General features: G+C 48.8%; 2 protein-coding genes across 3 annotated transcripts; one reads left to right on the forward strand and one right to left on the reverse strand.

The window, feature by feature from the left end:
* Window positions 1-1904: 1904 nt before the first annotated feature.
* On the reverse strand, window positions 1905-6874 carry LAMTOR2 (late endosomal/lysosomal adaptor, MAPK and MTOR activator 2). The gene is made up of 4 exons (XM_081174590.1): window positions 6715-6874; window positions 5412-5574; window positions 3685-3774; window positions 1905-2166 (listed from the first exon to the last, which is right to left on the reverse strand). The coding sequence occupies exons 1-4, from the start codon at window positions 6780-6782 to the stop codon at window positions 2110-2112; spliced, it is 378 nt and encodes a 125-aa protein (XP_081030716.1). The 5' UTR covers window positions 6783-6874; the 3' UTR covers window positions 1905-2109.
* A 150-nt stretch (window positions 6875-7024) lies between these two features.
* UBQLN4 (ubiquilin 4) lies at window positions 7025-21198 on the forward strand. 2 transcript variants are annotated; one of them, XM_081174569.1, is made up of 11 exons: window positions 7025-7646; window positions 9126-9277; window positions 10062-10300; window positions 11290-11552; window positions 11719-11877; window positions 12658-12880; window positions 14090-14229; window positions 14964-15047; window positions 17081-17196; window positions 19095-19272; window positions 19936-21198. In XM_081174569.1, the coding sequence occupies exons 1-11, from the start codon at window positions 7464-7466 to the stop codon at window positions 20086-20088; spliced, it is 1890 nt and encodes a 629-aa protein (XP_081030695.1). In that variant the 5' UTR covers window positions 7025-7463; the 3' UTR covers window positions 20089-21198. The 2 variants fall into 2 exon arrangements, 1 of the variants encoding a protein (XP_081030695.1); XR_014002924.1 differs by lacking the exons at window positions 19095-19272; window positions 19936-21198 and adding an exon at window positions 15391-15598.
* Window positions 21199-21317: the final 119 nt, after the last annotated feature.

Consider the following 21317-nt stretch of genomic DNA (forward strand, 5'->3'; position numbering starts at 1 on the left):
TGAACTTTCCTCATAAGGGAGTCCCATAAGTTTCTCTTGTTTTAATAGATATATATTTTAATCCCCTAGTCCAGAATCAGGATTTTGAGTGACAAGTTACCAGAAAGGCAATAAAATGTGACAAAGCAACATTTTGAAATCACTGAAGGTTCCAGCTTTGCACATCAAAAATGCATTGCTATGGTTATTTGTATCACATCAAGCTTAGATCCCCTTTGGCTGGGCCCCTGAACTCTCATCTAGCCACGTAATAGTCACCTCCAGATCTGCTTTAGGTTCGGGCAACAAGCAGCAGCACAAATGGGGGGAAAGCAGATTATTCCGCATTGTGAAATGAAACAGTGTCGTAAAGCTTAAGTTGATAACCACACGGACAGGAAGGAGACACCAGCTCAGGAATCAATTGTTCCAGAAATTCTCCTGGTGTTTGGAAGGTAGACACCCAAATCTCTCTTTCCACGCGGTTAAAAAGATTCATTCTGGACAGGATGAGAAGATGCAGAATGAAACAACTAGGAGATTAGCACAAAACCACACATGCAGGCTGCTGCAATCTGTGGGGGAAACACCCAGCAAGGCTGAAAATTGCTCTTGTTCAAAAGTTAACTAAGCTTTGGGGCAAGACACTTGGAGCATACAGCTGCCAGGAACAAGGGCACCTCTTCCCCTTTGGCGGGAGACTGACCAGACCAGTTCATCTCTGATAGTCCCATCTGTAGAAGGAATTCCATAAAGTAGTCTTCACCAACCTGGCCACTCGGATCAGCCCCACAGAGTTCAAGGGGGCTCTTTCCCAAGTATGCACCTTTGCAATCCTGATATACAAGGTGACAAAATGGAAGAGGGCGCAGAAGCAAGCACGCTGGCCAGCTGTGTTAGACTGGAAGCATCTTTGGTACACTAAGTATCCAAAAGACAAATCAGCTTCTCCTGGTGCACATGTAAGAGACACGAGTTGACAAAGGACAGGCTCATTTGGGACCCTGCCCAGACAGGCATGCAGGATGCATGTTCCCAGGAGATCTGCACAGACAAGTATCACTTTAGTGTACAATTATGACCAAAATGTTGATATGAAAGGGTGGACAGGAGGAGACAGAAAATGTACTTTTGGGGAATGTGTGTGCGGTTACTTTTACTCACACACACACAAAGCGCTGTATCCAACTAATATGTCCCATCAGTGCAAGAATTTACGCTTGTGCAATGGACCTGCTTCCCTGGTGCGCCCCTGCATCCACTCTGGAGGGTTGGGGGAAACCCCAGGACAGACTTAGGGGTGTACAGGGTGGGATGGAAAGAGTGAGGAATTTATTTTTTGTAAAGTCATTAGTGCTGCATTGGTTACTACCCCTACTGAATGATTTCCCCCATCTGTCAACTTAGCCTTAAGCAAGAAATGAGTCCACCTTTCTGTTTTAAGAGGAGAACTGACACTTCTGGGAAGAGTTAAATGAAGGCACGCACCCCACCCAGCTACCAAGTCTTTCAACACCACCTGTCTCCTCTCAAGAGCATTAGCACAGCAAAGGCAGGTTTAGGAAGGTGTCACTGGCTTGAAGTTAACCCAGCACCAGCTGTGGAAAGGGATTACTGGAATTGGCCAATTAAAAGGAAAATATGAAAGGAATGGAAATGTCTTTTGCTCCTCTGCTGCCACCAGGTGGTTCCCCTTCAGTACTGAATCCCCTTGCTTAACAGCAGGAAAATGCTTCCAGACTTTTCAGGTTCAGAGTCTGGAACACTTGAGCAGCTGTGTGGGTTAATTTGTAAGCGAGCCCCACTGCGTTCTACGGGATTTATTTCCAGGTCAAATATGTACAGGATGGTAGGCGGATGTTTCTGCCAATGCAGAGGAGCAACTTCCCCCTCTTTCCTCAAAAGAGAGACCGGACTCAAATGGCTAAGAACACGCTTTTTTATTTCCCCCTCCCACTGCCATTTCCCTTTTCCTGAAACACACTCAAGTGCCTGCGCCCAGCGCCCATCAAGGCTGCAGAGAAGCAAGAGTCCACAGGGTCACCTCGGTGCAAGAGCTTGTTCTGAAACTCGCTCCCGACAGGAGACGGGTGCAGCAGGTCGGCCTTGCCTTTGGGCTCCATCACCTGCTCAGGAGGCAGCCACCTGGGTGAGCGGGTCTTCGAGGTACTGGACCAGAGCTTGAGCCTGGGAAAACACAAGGACAGGCGGGTTAGGAACTTGGGAAGCTGCCTTATATACAGAGTCAGCTCAATGGTCCACCGAGCTCAGTATTAGAATAGAATAGAATAGAATAGATTCTTTATTGTCATTACACAAGTGCAACATTGTACAAAGTGCAACGAAATTGGATGCCATCCCTTAAAACATCAAAAGCAAAACAACAACAACAACCAAACAAACCACATTCCAGCCACACCCACACCACACCCATCAAACTCCCAGGTCACACTATCGAGTTACAGCATTCAAAAAGGCCACAGCTCTTGGATAGAAACTGTTTTTCAGTCTATTTGTCTTTGACTTGATGTTTCTATATCTCCTGCCAGAAGGCAGTAGTGCAAACAGACCGTGTCCCGGGTGAGATGAATCATGCATCATTACCTACACTGATTGACAGAGGCTCGGCAGGGTTCTCTCCCAGCACTACCTGCAGATGCCGGGGATCACTGAGCTACAGCCCTCCCCATAGGGTTGAAAGAATTGGTTGGCTGTGTGCCCACCTCCTCTGCAGAATTCAGGTAAAGCAGACTTGGGCACTGGCTCAGGCATCACCCTCAACAAGAGTACAGTGGTACCTCGAGTTACAAACGCCTCAGGTTACAAACTCCGCTAACCTGGAAGAGTTACCTCGAGCTGAGAACTTTGCCCCAGGATGAGAACGGAAATCGTGTGCCGGCAGTGCAGCAGCAGCAAGAGGCCCCATTAGCAATAGCACACCTCTAGTTAAGAACAGTTTCAGGTTAAGAACGGACCTCTGGAACGAATTAAGTTCGTAACTAGAGGTACCACTGTAGCTGTTGAAAAGCAGAAGCTTCCTAACTCCTTGTGGCCATGTGCTGGCTGGGGAGGGGGCAGAAAGGATCCACAAGCCCAAATCTCAACACTTCACATACTCGTAACACCGGTTTGGGGTACTTAAAAATGAGGCCGTTGTCTCTCATGACATGAACTGCAGAGCTTTTCAACAGGATGAGCTGAGGTGACTCAGTTGCTAATCGTAGCTCAAGTTGGTAGAGCATGAGACTCAATCTCAGGGCTGTGGGTTCAAGCCCCACGTTGGGCAAAAGATTCCTGCATTGCAGGGGGTGGACTAGATGGCCCTCATGGTCCCATCCCACTCTACAATTCTATGAACAGTATAGTAACCGAATGATGTACAGACATGTGTGAACCGTACCTAAGTGTATAGAAATCAAATGTAAAAAAGTCAAATGGTGTATGTGTATGAATTAGACCCCAGAGACCTTAATGCCTACAATAAAATGCTATGAGTGGGATGGGGGAAGAGAAGAGTCCCCAATAAGCTGCCTTGAGGAAGCACCAAAGGTTCTTGGCTGGATGTGTTGCTGCACCTCTAACAGGGAGACACTCAGTAGTTATTTGAGTCACCTCCCACAACCTCATTTTACTTGTGTCACCTTCCAAGATGGGCTGCCCCACAGGAATAAAAGTAATAAAACCAGGAACAGGTTGACTCCTTACCTTGGCTTTCAGCATGCCAAATCCCACCGTCTCTTTTGCGTACATGCACAGGAGCAGATTGGCAACGCGGGTGATGGCAACACGGCCCTCCTTGGGTCGTTTTATGCATTGTGCAGAGCAGGGTAGAGAGAATAGAGAATATGAGTGCACAATATTCACAGACTGCAGGGCATTCAGGTTTCTCACCCTACAGAGGTGTTGCCCTATTCAAATTCAGACAAGCTTTCTGCCACTTTTAATACGGGGACAGCACACCTTTTCTGGGCCAAGGGCCACGTTCATCCTCTGGGGGCCGCGTGGCAAACTGGTCATGGCCAATGTGCAGAAAAATGGGAGTGGCGAAAACCACTCCTCTCAAGGTTGCCTTCCAGAAGGCTTGCCCACCAGCTCTTCTACACTACTGAAATAGTAATAATAGTTCATTGCTAATCCTCTCAAATAATAATTAATTTTTAAAAGACGGACTTGGGGCCACAAAGCCATTTGGGAGTGCTAGATATAGCCTATGGGCAAGCTCCCCAAGAGCTCTGAAGCAAGTGTCCCACAACACAGGGAGATTCTCTACCCCCTACCTTCCTCTACCAGTGAGGTTGTAGCGGTTAAGAGTAGTGGACTGGGGCTCTTGTCACCACTCAGCCATGAAGCTCCTGGGTGACCTAGGACTAGTCACTGCCTCTCAGCCTAATCTACCTCCTTGGTCTGTTGTGAGGATAGAAAGGGGAGAGGGAGAAGTATGTATGCCGCCTTGAGCTCCTTGCAGGAAAGCTGGGATATCATTGTAATAAATGAATTCCTTCAAGCAGAAGCCCGTCCCAGAAGTGTGTGTGTCTCCATCACAGGCCTCCTCTGGTGCCTGCTGGAGCAGCTCCAGGCTGCATGATGCCTACAGGGCTTGCTTCACCACCATGAGATGAATACATCCAACCTATTGTGGCTGTTGGCTGATGCACAGCCCAACTACACGTCGCACTCACCAGGTAGCAATTTGGGCAGCTGAGGACCTCAAGTGGCCCCCTCAACAGACATGCAGACTCAATTCCCTGTATTGCAGGAGGTTGGACTCCAGGACCATTGGGTCTCTTCCAACTCTACAATTCTATGAATTAAGTCACCATGCAAAACAGTGGCTGGCAAGTTTGCCTCCTGGTTGCCATGACATCCAGAAGGGCAAACCCCACAGGGGCTGATCAGCAACACCTCCAAATCCCTGGGCAAAACTCTGTGCAGAGGGCTTTGTATGCGCCATTAAACCAGCAGATTGCCAGGGCTTCAGTGCACAGCATGGGCCGACTTTCCCACCTCCACCCTCCAAGCTTTTCTCTGCAGGTTGGTGGAAAAGCTGCTGGAAACCTCTCCAGGCAAGTGCTCCCTTGTAGTGGAGCCACTCTTAAGCCAGCAAATGTGGTTATGAAGCCACGTTCTGCCTCCAGCTGTATCTTCTAACCTCTTGCCGATCTCCAGCCCAACGCTAACAGAGGTCGGGCTGTATATAGGGTATCCCACAACCACCATGTTCCATCCTTCCAATATCGCTCCTCAAAGATTTCCAGATGTGCCATTTCATCGTGCATGGAAAAACGTGCTGTCACAAAGGTGTGCCTCCAGCCACACCTGGGGATTTGAGGTTTCGTCCTATCCCTGAAATGGATGTTCCCAGTGCCCGAGGCATCCCAGTGAACCAGCAGCAGCAGAGGTCGCCAGGATATGCAACACCTCATGATACGTACCATACAGTCCATTAGGATGAACTTCAAGTTATCCTCGTTGAACGCTTGGTGCCCATTCTTGTCATAAGCCACCCAGATATTGCTGGCGATGGCAGCTGTGACTCTGGCATCTGTGTCTCCATAACCAGAATATGCAAGGAGAGAGCCCTCATTGTTCAGAAGGCTAGAGAGGAACAGCAAAGAGGATTAAATAGTCCTAGAGAATTGTGTCTATGTCTAAAAGTGATTCTGAAAAAGATTAAGAGATACTTTATTTTATTTGTAGCCTGATGGGTGCTCATAGGAGGGTAATGTCCATGCAGCAAACTAAAACAGCATGCGCAATCGACATTTTGCACAGTTGTTTACAGACCTGCACCTAACTATTTGTAACGTACTGCTTTAATTCAGCCTCTGCAGCGTGAAGTGTAGCAGCCCAGTACACACACATAAACACACTGAAAGTATGATTTGCTACCAAAAGGAACTGAAATGCTATATAAAATTATATATGCATAGCTACACACACAGAAAGAGACAAAAAACACACTCTCTTGACCAATTCAAGCCTGAAGTTCTAGAGTAGTGAAACCATGATTTACAACATTTATGCTACTGAAGAAAAGACTACAAGGCTGAAATGAATACGGCAGCTCGAATTGTACTGGTGTTTGCATGGATCAGTCTCAATCTTCGTTTGGCATAAACGATACCCTCAAATGGCATGTTAAAAGCTTCATGTGTTTTAGAGTACTGTATTCTGCTTTTGTAAGGGACACGGGTGGCGCTGTGGGTTAAACCACAGAGCCTAGGACTTGCCAATCAGAAGGTCGGCGGTTCAAATCCCCGCAATGGGGTGAGCTTCCATTGTTTGGTCCCTGCTCCTGCCAACCTAGTAGTTCGAAAGCACGTCAAAGTGCAAGTAGATAAATAGGTACCGCTCCTGCGGGAAGGTAAACGGCGTTTCTGTGCGCTGCTCTAGTTCGCCAGAAGCGGCTTAGTCATGCTGGCCACATGACCTGGAAGCTGTACGCCGGCTCCCTCGGCCAATAAAGCGAGATGAGCGCTGCAACCCCAGAGTCGTTCGTGACTAGACCTAATGGTCAGGGGTCCCTTTACCTTTATTCTGCTTTTGCTAGCCTTTTCAAATGCTTCACTATGTGCAGCAATATAAAGCTCCCCTCCTAGATTCCCTCTAAGTGTTTATTATTATTAAAGCTAGCCAAATACACCTTGAGGCAGTGAGTTCCGTAAGTTGCAGTGCAACCCTCTGCACTGCGACTCGCGAGTAAGCCCCACCAACTCTGCTTGCCCAAGTACTCACAGGGTGCTCTGGACTCCTCCCGTGTTCGCCTGGCTCAGCACCTGCGTGAGGGCCTTGGGGCGCAGCATCACAACCTTCCAGCCAGACGCTCCCCTCGCAAAGCAGGGCGAATCCTCGCATCAGCTGACCCAACAAGGAAATAACTCCGGGGCATGTTGGGAATTGTAGTCTTCCCCATCTCAACATCACTTCCGGTTCCCACCCCCGTCCCCGGTGGAGAGGCTCACCAACTTGTCGCTAGGAGGTACGTTGCGGAGGGCCGCTCTATCCGCCCTCTCTCGTCTCCTCCTGCTGAATTCTCCCTTCGGAGAATAACAGCCAAGGCCAGAGATCCCTTTAAAAACCCCAAAGTGGCCGCCTGTGTGTGACTCTCAACTTTTCCTATCTCTGTTAGCCCACGAACGTGAAGAGCGGTTTCCCTATCGCGCACTTCCGGTGACACTAGGGAGGGCCGTTTCCACCACGAAGATGGCAAATGCGGCGCCGCGTCCGATCGTCCACGAAATCTGTGAGAGAACCGCAGAACAGCGGCTGCGGCGGCGGCCTTTCCCACGGAGGCGCCGAGTTTCTACCCGTATTTTGTACGGCTCTTCAATCCTAATCCTGAGTCGAGTTTGGGGCGGGAATTGCTTCGCCGGAAGTGCTCTTCAAGTAACCGGAAATGATGGCTTCCTCGTCTCTATGGTAGCAGCAGGCAGCGGCGCCTCTCTGGCCCTACCTCCTCGGTGGCAGGTGGGCGGTCGGCCAAGATGGCGGAGCTGAGCGGCGGCGGGCCCGGCTCGGCCGGTGGCGGCGGAGGCGGCGGCGACAGCGGAGAAGGCGGGGGCGGCGGCCCCGAGTCGGGCCCGGGAGGGCTCCTCATCCGCGTGACGGTGAAGACCCCGAAAGACAAGGAGGAGATCCTCACAGGCGAGCGCGTCTCCGTCAAGGAGGTCAGCCGCGGGCGGGGAAGCTCTCGCCGGGACCCCTCAGCCTCTGCGGGCGGAGGTCAGGGGATCTGCGGGAGGCGGCGGGGAGTGTCGTTGTCTGCCCCCCTCCCCTTTTCGTTACTGTCCGGCGGCGGCGAGGAACAAAGGGGCGAGGCGGGCTCTGAGGCGCTGGAAGGATTGCGGGGAGGGCCACCTCTCAGCCCGCGCGGCACGGAGTCACGTGGTGGAGCGCCCACCCACCCCTCCCGGAGCTGAAGTGAGGGGTGGGCTGTTTTGGGGGAGGGTCCGCGGTGCCCCCCGCAACAGAAAAGGCGCCGATGGGTGGGATTTGGGGAAGGAGCCGCTTGGGGCTGCCTGCAGACAAGGATGCTTCGCGCGCGGAACAGCATTCTCAGCTGCACCATCTACAGGGCAGGAGGGTCGCAGGGAAGCTTAGCGCGAGGAGTGGGTTCGGGAGGCCCCCTGGCCTCGCCAGGCAAAGGAAGCCAGAGACTCCCGTTTCCTCCCCGCTTCCTCCGCCAAGACATGCCGGGCTCAGGACAAGGCGGTCGAGTGGGTTCCTGAAGAGAAGCAGGTGGAAGAGGAGCAGAGATAAAACATAAGCACCCAGGTTTTGGGTGGTGGTGAATGGGGTCGATCAGAGTGAAAGGAAATGAGGGTGGGTTGGGCAAGTCAAAGTGTTTGGGCAAGGAAGCAAGCGGACTTTTCTTTCCTACAACATAGAGGGAGAAATAGTGATGAAGCAGATCAGGCTTGAGGATTTGTCTGAGAGGGGAGAGAATGGGGAAAGGAAGAATGGGTAAAGCCTGGAGAAGAGAATGTGAACAATCTGGAGTGGTTGAGGCGGGATAATGAGGGGAGAAAGAGAAGAAATGAAGATGAGAGTGCCACCTTGTGGGGAAGATAGGCAACAGCTGAGTGGATCCAGGAGTTTGTTGCAGATCTCTCTGGGGTGTATGATGCATTGAAAGAGGGGGAAATTTCGAATGAGTTGAAGCCTTCTCTGGGGCTTGGAGGGGCGGTGGCAGAGAGTAATAAAAACATTCTGGTGCCATCTGAATGTTTTGTACTGCAGACATCTGCAGGATAACTTTGCTGAATGTTTGAAGCTCTTCACATAATCCTGATGGGAAGGGCAGTATTAGTTTCCCCATATTGCAGAGTGGGAGGGGGGCTAAGAGACCGAGTAACTAGAGGAGCTTATGTGTTCATAGCGGGGGTGAGACTTGACCTGTGGAGCTCCTGCATCACAGGAATCTGCCTGGATGTAGGTGGAGGTCAGGTTAGGATGAAAAGGGAAAGGGCGGAGAAAGCAGACAGAGTGCTGTGTGGATGAAGAAACAGTGTTTGGTAAGGTGAAGCCAGGACGTGGGAAGATTATAAATAGACCAGCAGGGGATAAGGGTTGCCACCGCTTTGCCTTCTTGACCACAGCAAGAATGTCTGTGGAAAGCCTAACCTTCTAAAATGTCTTTTTTCCAGTTTAAAGAAGAGATTTCCCGCCGGTTTAAAGCCAAACAGGATCAGCTGGTTCTGATCTTTGCCGGGAAGATTCTGAAAGACGGGGATACCTTGAATCAGCACGGGATCAAAGATGGACTGACGGTGCATCTGGTGATCAAAACTCCACAGAAGTAAGAGCTTCCCTCTGAAAAGCAGGCTCATTCAGTCAACTTTAGTTTATATTGCAGATATGCCACTTAGTAAGTGACAGCTTCCCCACACCCCTCAAAAGACTGGTTCAAATCCTTCTGAATAAATAGCTCCTCTTTGCCTCTTTGTTTATATACAAACTGAAATATGCAAAACACAGATAAAAACACCATATTGAATTCATAGTAAAAGAGAACAACGTAGTGTGGCTTTAGTAGATGACAAGCAGATTTAAATAACAAACATAAATATCCAGGGGAAAACATGGAATGCTATGGTGGTGTCAGCCAGAAGTACTTTCAAAAGTAAATTACATGTTCTCCTATTTCAGGACCTATGTATCCTGCTCTCTCCCCTGTGAAGCTGCCCACTGAATAAGATCTTCATTCCTCTGGATGCCCCTGCATTTGGTGGTTAGCTGGGTGGCTACTGGAGTGTGTGTGTGTGTAGTAGTAGTTCATAGTAGTTAAGAGCCCTTTTATTGGCCTTTGTTGTTTTATCTGTGGGTTCTTCTGTTTTTACCTTACTGATGGCTTTTTTTAAGGATGAGAAAGAAGAGTAGCCACCCCCACCTGCCATAGACCTAACTGTGTGTGGCTTGGGCTTCCCCATTGCAAAATTCAGGGTTCTAAGAGTTGCTGAGCACACACACTAAATTACTCTAATGTACTTTGTAGGGAGATAGTAGCTTCCTTTTAAATTCAAGGAGAGCTATATGTTCACATAACAGTTGTGTCGTCACCTGTCACTTTCCTTTATTTGCAGGATTCAAGACCCTTCAGTGGCGCCTGCTGCTTCCCCTCCTCCTGCTGCTGCTACTGCTACTTCTGTTGCTGCTGCTACTCCCTCGGCAGCCCCTGCTTCCCCTGCAGCCCCACCTCAGCCTTCAACATCCAGCAACACGCTCTCTGATGTAGGGAGCAGCAGCCGGAGGAGCAGCGGATTGGGAGCCACGCCAGGCCCGGCAGCAGATGGGACCCCTGGCGGAGCCACCTCCATCTTGTGTGAGCGTTGCTGAGTTTCTTCTGCTCGGGTTAGCCTTTGGCTTTCCTGTCTTCTTGGGCACCAGTGGGACATTTGGGGTCTTTGCTCCCACTCCAGCAGGCGTGAGAGCAGAGTTCCAGGGTCTGAGGATCTCAAGGCAGGCAGTTCTGCTTTATTGATTTGTTAACAAAACAAACAAAAGTGCAAACGTGTCAGAAAGAAAACTGAAGAATAAAAAAATGGGGTGGCTTGTGTGCACCAGATGGATTAGTGGGTTTATAAGTGGACTCTTGAGTTTTAAAAGCTTAATAGAAATACTGAAGGGAAAACCTTCTTAATCACATGATGCGTGTGAAAATTGGCCACTTGCAGGAGCCCCAGCTTTGTCTATTCACACTTGTATCCAGGGGTCAGCAAACTTTTTCAGTAGGGGGTGGTCCACTGTCCCTCAGTCTTTGTGGGGGGCTGGACTATATTTTCCAGGGGGAAATGAATGAATTCCTATGCCCCACAAATAACCCAGAGATGCATTTTAAATAAAAGGACACATTCTACTCATGTAAAAACACGCTGATTCCCGGATCGTCCTTGGGCTGGATTGAGAAGGCGATTGGGCTGCATCTGGCCCCCGGGCCTTAGTTTGCCTACCCATGCTCTTATCCTTGTGGGTCTTTTGAGCCTGCCCCTAAGGGTTGTTGAGCTACTGGGTCTGATGCACAGCAAGATCCCAGAGAGCAAGAGCTGGGCTTGTTATATCTCATCCTGCCTTTTCAGTAAGCTCTGTGCATGAGCGTAGCCAGGATTTTTGTTGGGTTTTATGGGGGGGGGAGTGAGAACCTCAGATTTTGATTGATTTGGGGGGCAGCTGCCCCCCTGGCACCCTTGGCTACACCGATGGCTCTGTGTTGATAGTAGAAGGAGCAAGAGGGAGATGGGCCTTAGGTTTTAGCCATTCAGCCCCAGGCAGACCTTTCTCATTTGTGGTTTCTTTCTCTGTGTCTTCTCTCAGCTGGCTTTGGCGGCATTGCTGGGCTCGGGCACCTGGGGATGGGCTCTGCAAACTTCATGGAGCTTCAGCAGCAGATGCAGCGGCAGCTGATGTCCAACCCAGAGATGCTCTCCCAGATCATGGAGAACCCCCTGGTCCAGAACATGATGTCCAACCCAGACTTCATGCGGCAGATGATCATGGCCAACCCCCAGATGCAGCAGCTGATGGAGCGCAACCCAGAGATTAGCCACATGCTGAACAACCCTGAGCTTATGCGCCAGGTGGGCTGTTGTTTCCCTGCTTGTGGCTTGAGGCAGTCTTTGAACTTTGTTTTAGGCAACACACTAAACCAGGGTTTGCACTAATCATAGTTCAGAGCCCAAACCATTATTGTCTGCTTTCGTCATATTTCTGCTCATGGTTTTCTGTTTGCCCTTCTCTTCTCAGACCATGGAGTTGGCACGCAACCCTGCCATGATGCAAGAGATGATGCGCAACCAGGACCGAGCCCTGAGCAATTTGGAGAGCATCCCTGGAGGGTACAATGCCCTGCGGCGGATGTACACAGATATTCAGGAGCCCATGTTCAGTGCTGCCAGGGAACAGGTAGGCTAGTTCTGACTGTATCTTCTAAGCAGAACAAAACACTCATTTAATTAAGATTTCACAAGATTCACCAAGTTTATTGCAAATTCCTCAGACAAGTTGATAAATGTCTGTGACTGGTTACCTCCCTAGCCTTCATGAGCACAGCAGTACTTTGATGTTCTGTGGTTTTGATATGATTTTTGTACAAAGATCAGTGTAGGAGGTGAATGGCAAAAGCTGTTTGTACTTTACAAAGATTAGTATGCAAATCAAGTCCTCAAAATTAAGTTAGTCACGTCCATAAACTTCAATGAGTCTGCTTTGAGTAGGACTAGGATAAGATACAGCCCTGTGGTTACAAGTGTGCAAGCATCCAAGTTTCAGTGATGGTTGTTTTCATTTTCTCTCATTGTTTCTGTGGTGACAGGGCAAAAGCTATAGTTTGTCAGTTCCAAAGATCACATCAAGCTGTTGCTGGTCTGCAAACCAGAGTTTGTTTAAACCATGTTGTTTGACGGGTTTAACCATGGTCTGTCAGTTCAGACATCACACCAAATCATAGGTATGCTCCTTAAGTGTGGTTTGTGTGCTGTCTGAATAGAGTCAGAGACTCAGGGCTGCTTACAGTAAGTAACGTAGCAGATGATAAACACGTATTTGGTGAAACCTGCAGTTTAAATCAAAGCTCTGTTTTGTAATCCCAGCACACCTTCATTTCATTTTCTTGCTAATCCCGTGAAGCAGAATTCATCTGAGAGTTTGCAGAGTCACTCATTGAGCCAAATCTTCTCTGTCTAGTTTGGCAATAATCCCTTCTCTGCCTTGGCCGGGAGTTCCGACACCTCGAACTCGCAGCCCCTGCGGACGGAAAACCGAGAACCGCTGCCCAACCCTTGGAGCCCCACGCCGGCCTCTCAAGGCCAGGCGCCAAGCGGCGAAGGGAGCACCGGCTCGGTGACAAGCCAAAGCACACCCACTGTCTCCAACCCTTTGGGGATCAACGCAACCAACCTAGGATCTGGTACGTACATAGCTAGCGTGGAGTCCGAGGGGCGGTAGGTGGTCCTGGCAGCTGCGCGTTTGCACTCAGAGCTGGCCTTTCTAGATCACAGAACTGCTCTTCATTTCGAAGTGTGGAAGTTCTGTGGTTGTTTAACCTGAAGATTTTTGACTGTTCTGGAGACATGAGAATCGGTTGACATTTCCACTCTGCCACAGTGACAGTTTAAGAACCGGGATTATTGCTCAATTGAATGGAAAAACCCTTTTACTTTAGTGTGAGGCTCTCATGGGTGACAAGGAAAAAACATTGTCACCCCCAACCTCAAAATCTGGTTGCTGAGCCAGTGAGAGCCAGTTTGGCATAGTGGTTGGAGTGTTGGACTAGGACCTGAGAGATCAGGGTTCAAATCCCCACTTGGCTATGGGGAGTCAGTGCTGCTCAACCTAACCTACCTCACAAGGCTGTTGTGGGGATGAAATGAGGAGAACCATGTATGCCACATTGAGCGCCTTGGAGACAAAGGTGGGATAAAGAAACAGTAAGTAAATAAGTCTCGTTCCTGTTTTCTACCAGCTGATGCAATGGCATACTGGTATTAAGTAACTGACATAGGTTAAGTCAACTCATTAACATACTTAACCTGTTATTGGTGTATTCTGAGCTTGTGGTGGTCCTTTTTTCTGAAAGGATCCAATAGGTGGCTCAACAGGGAGGGGAAAATCAGGTTTTGTTAATCACGTTCTGTGTATTTCATGCATGTGCATTAAGTGAAAAAATGTACATTGATTTGGCCCATCATTCCCACAAAACAACTGTTTATCTCTGTCATGACACTTTTTGAATTAGGAAAGGCTTTGTGGGGGTTTTAGTGGTTTGTATCTGTTGGGGAAAGAGCAGGGATCTCATTATAATGTTCATTGCTACAGTAAAAAAAAGATACCTTTTTGAAATTAAAGTTTTAAAAAAGATATCCATGTGACTGCAGTAAAAAACCAAAAGCCAACAGGATTCTGCCAAAGGGTTAAAATCAGAAAGGGGGTTGGCTAGGCTTCCAGTGACCTTTTAATTCAATGAACGTAACCCAATTTTAGGACTTTGTTTTGAGATCCCTGGTTTTGTTGCTGGAGTGTGATCAGGAAGCAGCTTCAGGCATCTTGCCCTATCTAGGTTGGCAGAGCTACATGTTTGTTGGCTGTTAAATTTTCAACTCTCTCCCCTTTGTTACAGGAATGTTCAGCAGCCCTGAGATGCAAGGTCTTCTGCAGCAGATCTCAGAGAATCCCCAGCTCATGCAGAACGTGATCTCTGCCCCTTACATGCGTACAATGTTGCAGACGCTAGGCCAGTACCCTGACATTGCAGCACAAGTGAGTACAGCCCAATCTGCATTCATAGGGCCCAATACATGAAGGGGGGGTCTGTTAGCCAGGAAGCCTCCTTTTGGTGTGATGTTTAGCAGTGCAGCGCTCTTACCTTAGCAAAAGCGATTTCATATCTGTAACTGACAAAGCTGCAGCAGAATCTCATGACTCCTGCACTCTCACGTTTGCTTTTTACAAGTCAAGTTGCAGTGTGTGCTGTTTGCAGAATGGGCCCCTTGATGTGAATTGATTACTAGATGTGGAATTAAAAACTACCAGAAGAAGAACCCTGCAGCTGGATCAGTCCAGTGGCCCGCATCCTGGCCCTCAAAGTGGCCAACTAGATGCCTGTGGGAAAGCAGCAAGCGGGACCTGAGTACAGGAGCCCTCTCCCCTCCTTCAGTTTCCAGCAGCTGGTATCCAGAAGCATTGCTGCCTCCACCTGTGGATCAGTAGCCTCCTATGAATTTGTCTGATCCTCCTTTCAAGCCATGTAAATTGGTGGCAATCGCTGCCTCTTGGGGGAAAGAGTTCCATACTTTAACTACGTCCTGCATGAAGAAAGACTTTCTGTCATCTGTCCCGAATCTTCCAAAAAGGGAGCAAGAATAGACTGAAAAGGTCCTATATCTGTGTGCTTTTGGTGGCATCAGAATATGCTGCTATTGCCTAGCTGCATGGGACATGTGCTAGGTTTAGCAACTTCCGCCTTCCTGAGCTGCCTTTGCTCTTCTTTGCAGATGATGGTGAATGTTCCCCTCTTCGCCGGCAACCCCCCGCTTCAGGAACACCTGCGACTCCAGCTACCTGCCTTTCTACAGCAGGTGCGGCATAAAGAGTGTTGTCCTTGATTTTGGGAGTAATAGTTTACTCAGGGCTGGACTTCAAAGAAGCTTTGTGTAGAGGCTGAGGAACAAAAATCCATAATGGACTGGCCAGGCCCTTTTAGTGATCATGTCACAATAATAATTTTAAGGTCTGCAGTCTCCCTGCTGTGGGGATTTGGGGAGTCCTTGTTCAATGTATTTATTTGCGGCAGCCCTATGAAGCCGCAGAGATCTATCAGTATTGTCTACTCTGCCTGGGACTGGTTCACCATTGTTTTGGGCTGAGAAAGGTCTTTCTCATTACCTGCTGATGGATCATAATATTTTCTTCTTCTTCTAGGCACCCCTTTGGCCAGTTGGATGTTGGGGTTTGGATGGAATGCTAAACTCAGTATTACGTTCATCCGCATTGGGCTGGTGTGGTCCCCACTCCGACTCTTGACACAGCCACGCGTGTTAGATATTGGAAGCTTTTGCTTCAGTTTTCAACATGCCATACTTAAGGCTAACCACAGTTCAGTTGGGCTCAAGTATAAAAAGAAACTGTGGTTAGTTGAAAAGCAAAGCAAAACTTGTTTGAAGGCAGCCTTTCCATTCCTGACCTTTTGTCTGGTTCCCTTGCTATTATTTAGTTTACATTCTCTGTTAGAGTTTATTGCTGCTGCCATTTTATTTGTAGATTTATTGATTTGTGGTTGTTGTTTTTTAAAAAAAATTGATCCTATCGTGAGCCACCTTGGGTGCCTCATATTGATAATGATAATAATAATAATCTGTTGTTAATTTAAGATACCAGAGATTGAATCTGAGACCTTTTGTATTCAAATAGTGTGCTCTAGTGTGTGGGTCTGCAATAACTGCAGTTGACAGACACAGGGAGCGGCATGCCTTGGTGGCAGTTGGTGGCAGTTGAACTGATACTAAAATCCAGTGTATCCAGTGACTGGACAAAAATGAAAAAGGAGGTTGCCCAGTGCCAGTGAAAACCCCCCCAAAGGTTGAATATCACCAGATGGCAAAAAATGCAATTGAGTATTTGAATAAAATGCATATTTTAATAAAATAGTCATATTTTAGGTATAGGATTGTTTAGAATAGCTATGAGACAGAATCACTAAGCTCTCATCTGAAAGCTCAGTTAACACTGAAAAACTTCTTGTTTTGAATTTTACCAAGAGCTACATTATAAGTGAACAATGGTAATTTATAGGATTAGAGGTTGACAACTGACCTTTTTCAGGCTGAGGGCTGCATTTGACCCATGGTGAAGGGGGCATAAAAACCTTTTGGCATAATCAAATCAAAGTGGTAGCCGTTAGTAAAACTGTTAAAGTAATAATAACAAGACAAATTGTGTGGAGACGTGTGAAAGAAGGCCAGATTTGGGCTGTGGGTTAAGCACCCCTGCTAGAGAAACACAGTGATGGCCGTTCAGTGACAATCTAGCAGTTTCACAGTACTGGCAGTAGTATCAAACCCTTTCGGTAGCCAATACAGTACCGTCAAATTTTACACAGGGGTAAAATGCATCTACTCAAACCCTTGCAACGTCCCCCACACAAGCATCCCTTGCCTTCAGGAGTCAGTGAGCTGAGTAGGCCTTGAGCTGTAAGCAAAAGCATAGAACTTTTGAGCTCTCTGCTTTGCTTACTGAGCAAGGCCTGCTCAGCACGCTGGCTCTGGGATGCAAGATAGCACAGGCCTATCAGAGATCTCATGCGGCCATTTCCAGGCTTTCAGAGCTGGTGTGCCAAGAGGACCTTCTTGCCTGGTGTACAAGGCAGAGAGCTTTTTCACATCGGAAAAAACTGGTGTGCATTTCATTTGTGCAGTTTCAACCAGCTGGCCTTCAGCCGTGCAAGGTTGGAATTACACTAGTTAAATGCGTTAAAGATGTGATTGAATTGTATCCCAAATCTTAAGCTTTCTTTATGACTAAAGGACCAGAGTAGAAGACATTCAAGAGAAGCAATCCACACTTTCCTTGAAACCGGTGGCTCACTTGTGATTTTTGTCGCCCCCACCCCTAGATGCAGAACCCTGATTCTCTCTCGATCCTGACCAACCCTCGTGCCATGCAGGCCCTGCTGCAGATCCAGCAGGGGCTCCAAACGCTGCAAACGGAGGCCCCGGGACTGGTTTCCAGGTAACGTCTTAGCTGACTCCGGCCTTGGGGGCACTACTGCAGGTTTCAGCTTCTGAAGAAGGGCAGCAAAGCAGCAGGAGGTTCTTGCTCCTCCCGCTTTCAACTACTAAGATCAACATAGAAGTCCTTTCTGTGGGCGTCCTGGGAACAACACGATGCATATTGTTTGCATGAACAATACAGTGGTGCCCCGCAAGACGAATGCCTTGCAAGACGGAAAACCCGCTAGACGAAAAGGTTTTCCGTTTTGGAGGTGCTTCGCAAAACGAATCTCCTATGGGCTTGCTTCGCAAGACAACAATGTCTTGCGAGTTCCTGCTGGTTTTTTTCCCTTCCCCCCTTTTTCTAAGCCGCTAAGCCGCTTATCAGCTGATCCGATCAGCAGATAAGCCGCTAAAAGCCGCTAATAGCGCTAATCCGCTAATCCGTCAATGGGCTTGCTTCGCAAGACGAAAAAACCGCTAGACGAAGAGAATCACAGAACGGATTCTTTTCGTCTTGCGAGGCACCACTGTATATGTGGCAAGCCTGTTCCTAGAAATTCTGTGTGTGATGTAATACGGCGGGGTAAAGACAATACTGTTTCTGGCTTTTTGCTACGTTACTTATTAAGACTTCCTATACCGCCTTTCATGTTAACATCACAAGGCTGTGTAGAAAAGGGGAAATTGCATTTAAGCTTAGCTTATGGAATGCAAAAGTAACCAGGGTTAAGTCAAAACAGCATTGTGATAACTCAGTTGGTGTCAGTGTCCAGCAAAGGCCTGAGAGAATCAATCGATACTTTTCTTAAGCAGAGACTGAAATGCAACCAGTGTTGCAAACTGGAAACAACAATTCCTGCTGTCAGGGGTTCAGGAGCAGAGGCAAGGGCAAGGGAGGAAACAGAGAGCGAGGGGGAGGAGGCAGAAGAAAAGATGAGTGATGACGACGACCCGAGATCTCCGAGTCTTTCCAGTGAATCAGAAGATTCACAGAAAGGAGCACCAGTGGTCAGGGCAAGGGGGGAGCCTAGGGGGACACCCCAGGAAGATAGAGCCAGAGGGGACTCAGAGGAGAGCAGTTGGAAATCGGGACCAGCGTCACAGCCAGAGAGCAGGGAAGAGGAGGAGCGCCAGAGATCAAGCGCTGGCAGCTCGCAACAGGGGGGAGGGCACGAGTCAGGAGTGGCCACACCTCCATTGGGGAGCGAAGAAACGGTCAGACGGAAAGTGGAAGGTTGGGCGCGCGCGCCAAGTTCAAATGCACAGGAAAGTGACGCAGTAGGCAGCCAGGAAAGGGAGCCAGGTCCTAAAGCCCGGCGCAAGGAGACAGGGAGTTCCGGGGGGTCGGCGTCAGAAGAATCCCGGAAGGAAGAGACCCCGGGGGGCAGAGGGACCCAGAGGAGAGCAGTCAGGCGGAAAAGGTGGAGCAGGGCTAGGATATTAAGTTGGTGCACAAGGGGCGGAGACTCAGACGGAGCTTCGCCGATCTAGCCATTAGACGTAGAGTTGCACGCAGCAGCTTGGGAATGGAAACTGTAACTCAATAAAGACTTTTACTTAATGACCGCTGGCTAGCGTGATCCTCTGTGAGCTAGGATCTTGAAGCAGCTCTGACACCTGCCTTTGTAGATTTCCAAGGTTTCAGTTCTTTTTTGAGCAGACTCCAGAAATTAATAGGCCCAAATTAGTCACACCAGTTAACATTAATGGGTCAACTCTTTAACACTGGCTACAACCAAGAATCTGTGGCTGACTTAACCATAACTCCCCTGTTCCAGTAGCTGCAGCACTCTCTGTGATTTTTAGTGTGGCCAACCTCTGCACAAGGCTTGCTTCAGGTCCCTAAAGTCTGCCCCCTTCCCTCAGGGATTTGCTGCCTTGTGCTAAGTAGCTTCTCCCTGTCTCATCTTGCAGCCTTGGGACTTTTGGAGCCCCTCGCGTCCCTCCACCCTCTGCCGGAGGAAGCACAATCCCCGAGACCCCCATCTCCTCCGCTTCAACACCTGCTAGTGCCTCTCCAGCTGGGGACAGCAGCCCCCACCAGCAGCTCATGCAGCACATGATCCAGCTACTGGCCGGTGCAAATTCTCAAGTAGGTAGTGGTGCATTTCTGTCCTGAGTCTTCGTCCTTTCTTCCATTGACCCCTTTTGGTTGGGGTGCAGTGCAGTCTCAGGCAAACATGACTCTGATGTTTCATCGCAGAGCCCAGCACTTTCTATTCCTGTCTGGCACAGCCTCTCTCAACTCTGCTACTGGGTGTATAAAAAACAAAGTGCCATCTCAAGGGCCGTGGTCCCAAGCTGTATAGGGACTTGTATGTTAGTAGCAGCACCTTGAACTTAGCCTGGTAGCAAATGGGCAGCCAGGGCAAAGCCTACAAGTGAAGTGTTATTTGCTGGTGTTAGTTTGTCCCCACATGCAACCGAGTTGCTGAGTTTACACCAGCTGCAGCCTCTGGATAAACCCCAAGGGTAGCCCCTCCATAGAGCATGTTGCAGTAATCCAACTGCATAGACAACTGGTCAGGCTATCGCAATCCAGGAAAGGCCATACTGTCTTAGTTGCAGGAGAGAGTATCCCGCAGACTACAGTGATCTTCTGGGTGTGAAAGGGCTGCTGGAAGCCATGGGTGCATGAGGACAGGGGTTGCAGTTGAGGGGTTTGAGTAGGCCGCTTGGTCTGTGCCATACTAGCTGCCTTGAGCCGTGCTTGCTGTACAGTTCACCTCCTCTCTCCCCCCCCCCCCAATGGCAGGCGCAGAGTCCAGAGGTCCGGTTCCAGCAGCAGCTTGAGCAGCTCAATGCAATGGGCTTCATCAACCGTGAGGCAAACCTTCAGGCGCTCATTGCCACTGGGGGAGACATCAACGCTGCCATCGAGAGACTCTTGGGCTCCCAGCCTTCCTAACATCGTAGGCCCCTCCAATCTGCGACATGATATCAAAACACAGACCTCTCGAGGATTGTCATTGTCAGGCCCTCCGACAGCTGTCCATGAATTTAAAAACTGGAACAACAACTCCCCCCCCTTCAGTTCAGTGCATCCCGTTCTATGTTTTCCTCTGAAATGCTTCAAAAACTGCCTTGTGCATGGATGATTCCAGTTCTTGAAAAACGGCCATTTTGAGACATGTTTCTCCCCTGCTTCCCTCTCCACCCACACCCTGTTTCCCCCAAAATGAGGCTCCTACTCTAACTGGTCGAAGTGTAACTTCTAGATAACCCAAATAATTGTGTTGGATTAGCTCACTTTAAAAATCATATAAAAGCTGTATTTCTTTTCTCCCCCACCCACCTGCCTTCCGACCAAAAGTGAAATATGAAGGGAATATCTGCTCACACCAACTCAAAAGGCACACGATTTGGAAATGCCAGTAGGCAGGAAAAAAGGAGTGGTCCTTTTGCACAGTGACTCCAGCGCCTCAAACCTGGATGGACTTGAGCATCACGCTGCCTTCCTGCTTTTATCTTTAGCGGTTATGGGATGTCAAGATGTGGAGTTGGAGGGGGCGGCTGAGATTACCTGAGAGATTACCTTGGAAAGAGGTGCTGAGCTGTCCTGCTCATAAGGTGTGGTGGCTCTTGGGTTGGAATAATGTTTTGTTATCAGCCTCCCTCCTTTGGAATGTAAGCTGCCTCCTTGATGCATCCAAAAATATGACCTGCTATTTTTCTCCACCCTCCTCTCCCCGGCCACAACTCCCAGTACTTGCCATTGGTCCTCCAGTCAAAGGTGCTTTGATGCAGCAGACTTTGGTGGAGTGGTCTCTGTGTTGTATGCTTTTCGAAAGAACAAGGGCAAAGAAGGGAGGTTGGGGAATCCTTCACATCTGTGGGATGCTATTGATAGTTCTCTCCCCCCTTTTCCCCTTTCTTCCCACCCCCCGCTCCGGTTTTAGTTCAGAGTGTTTAAAAATCTGATTGCTAAAGAGGCTCTTGAGGGCAGTGTAATCTGCAACAGAAATTACAAGTTTTTATCCAGGAATAAAATGCACAAAGCATCTGTCTTTTCTCCCCACCCCCCTTCTCTTTGTGTATGTGTGGGGAGTTCATTTATTCTCTGTAGGCATGCAGCCTGCCATGGCATTCCCCACTTGGTTGAACAGAGCCAGTTCTCCCTTGTGCTTGGCAGGGAGA

Source organism: Podarcis bocagei, assembly GCF_964188305.1.
Source record: "Podarcis bocagei genome assembly, chromosome: 16".
Lineage (NCBI taxonomy): Eukaryota > Metazoa > Chordata > Lepidosauria > Squamata > Lacertidae > Podarcis > Podarcis bocagei.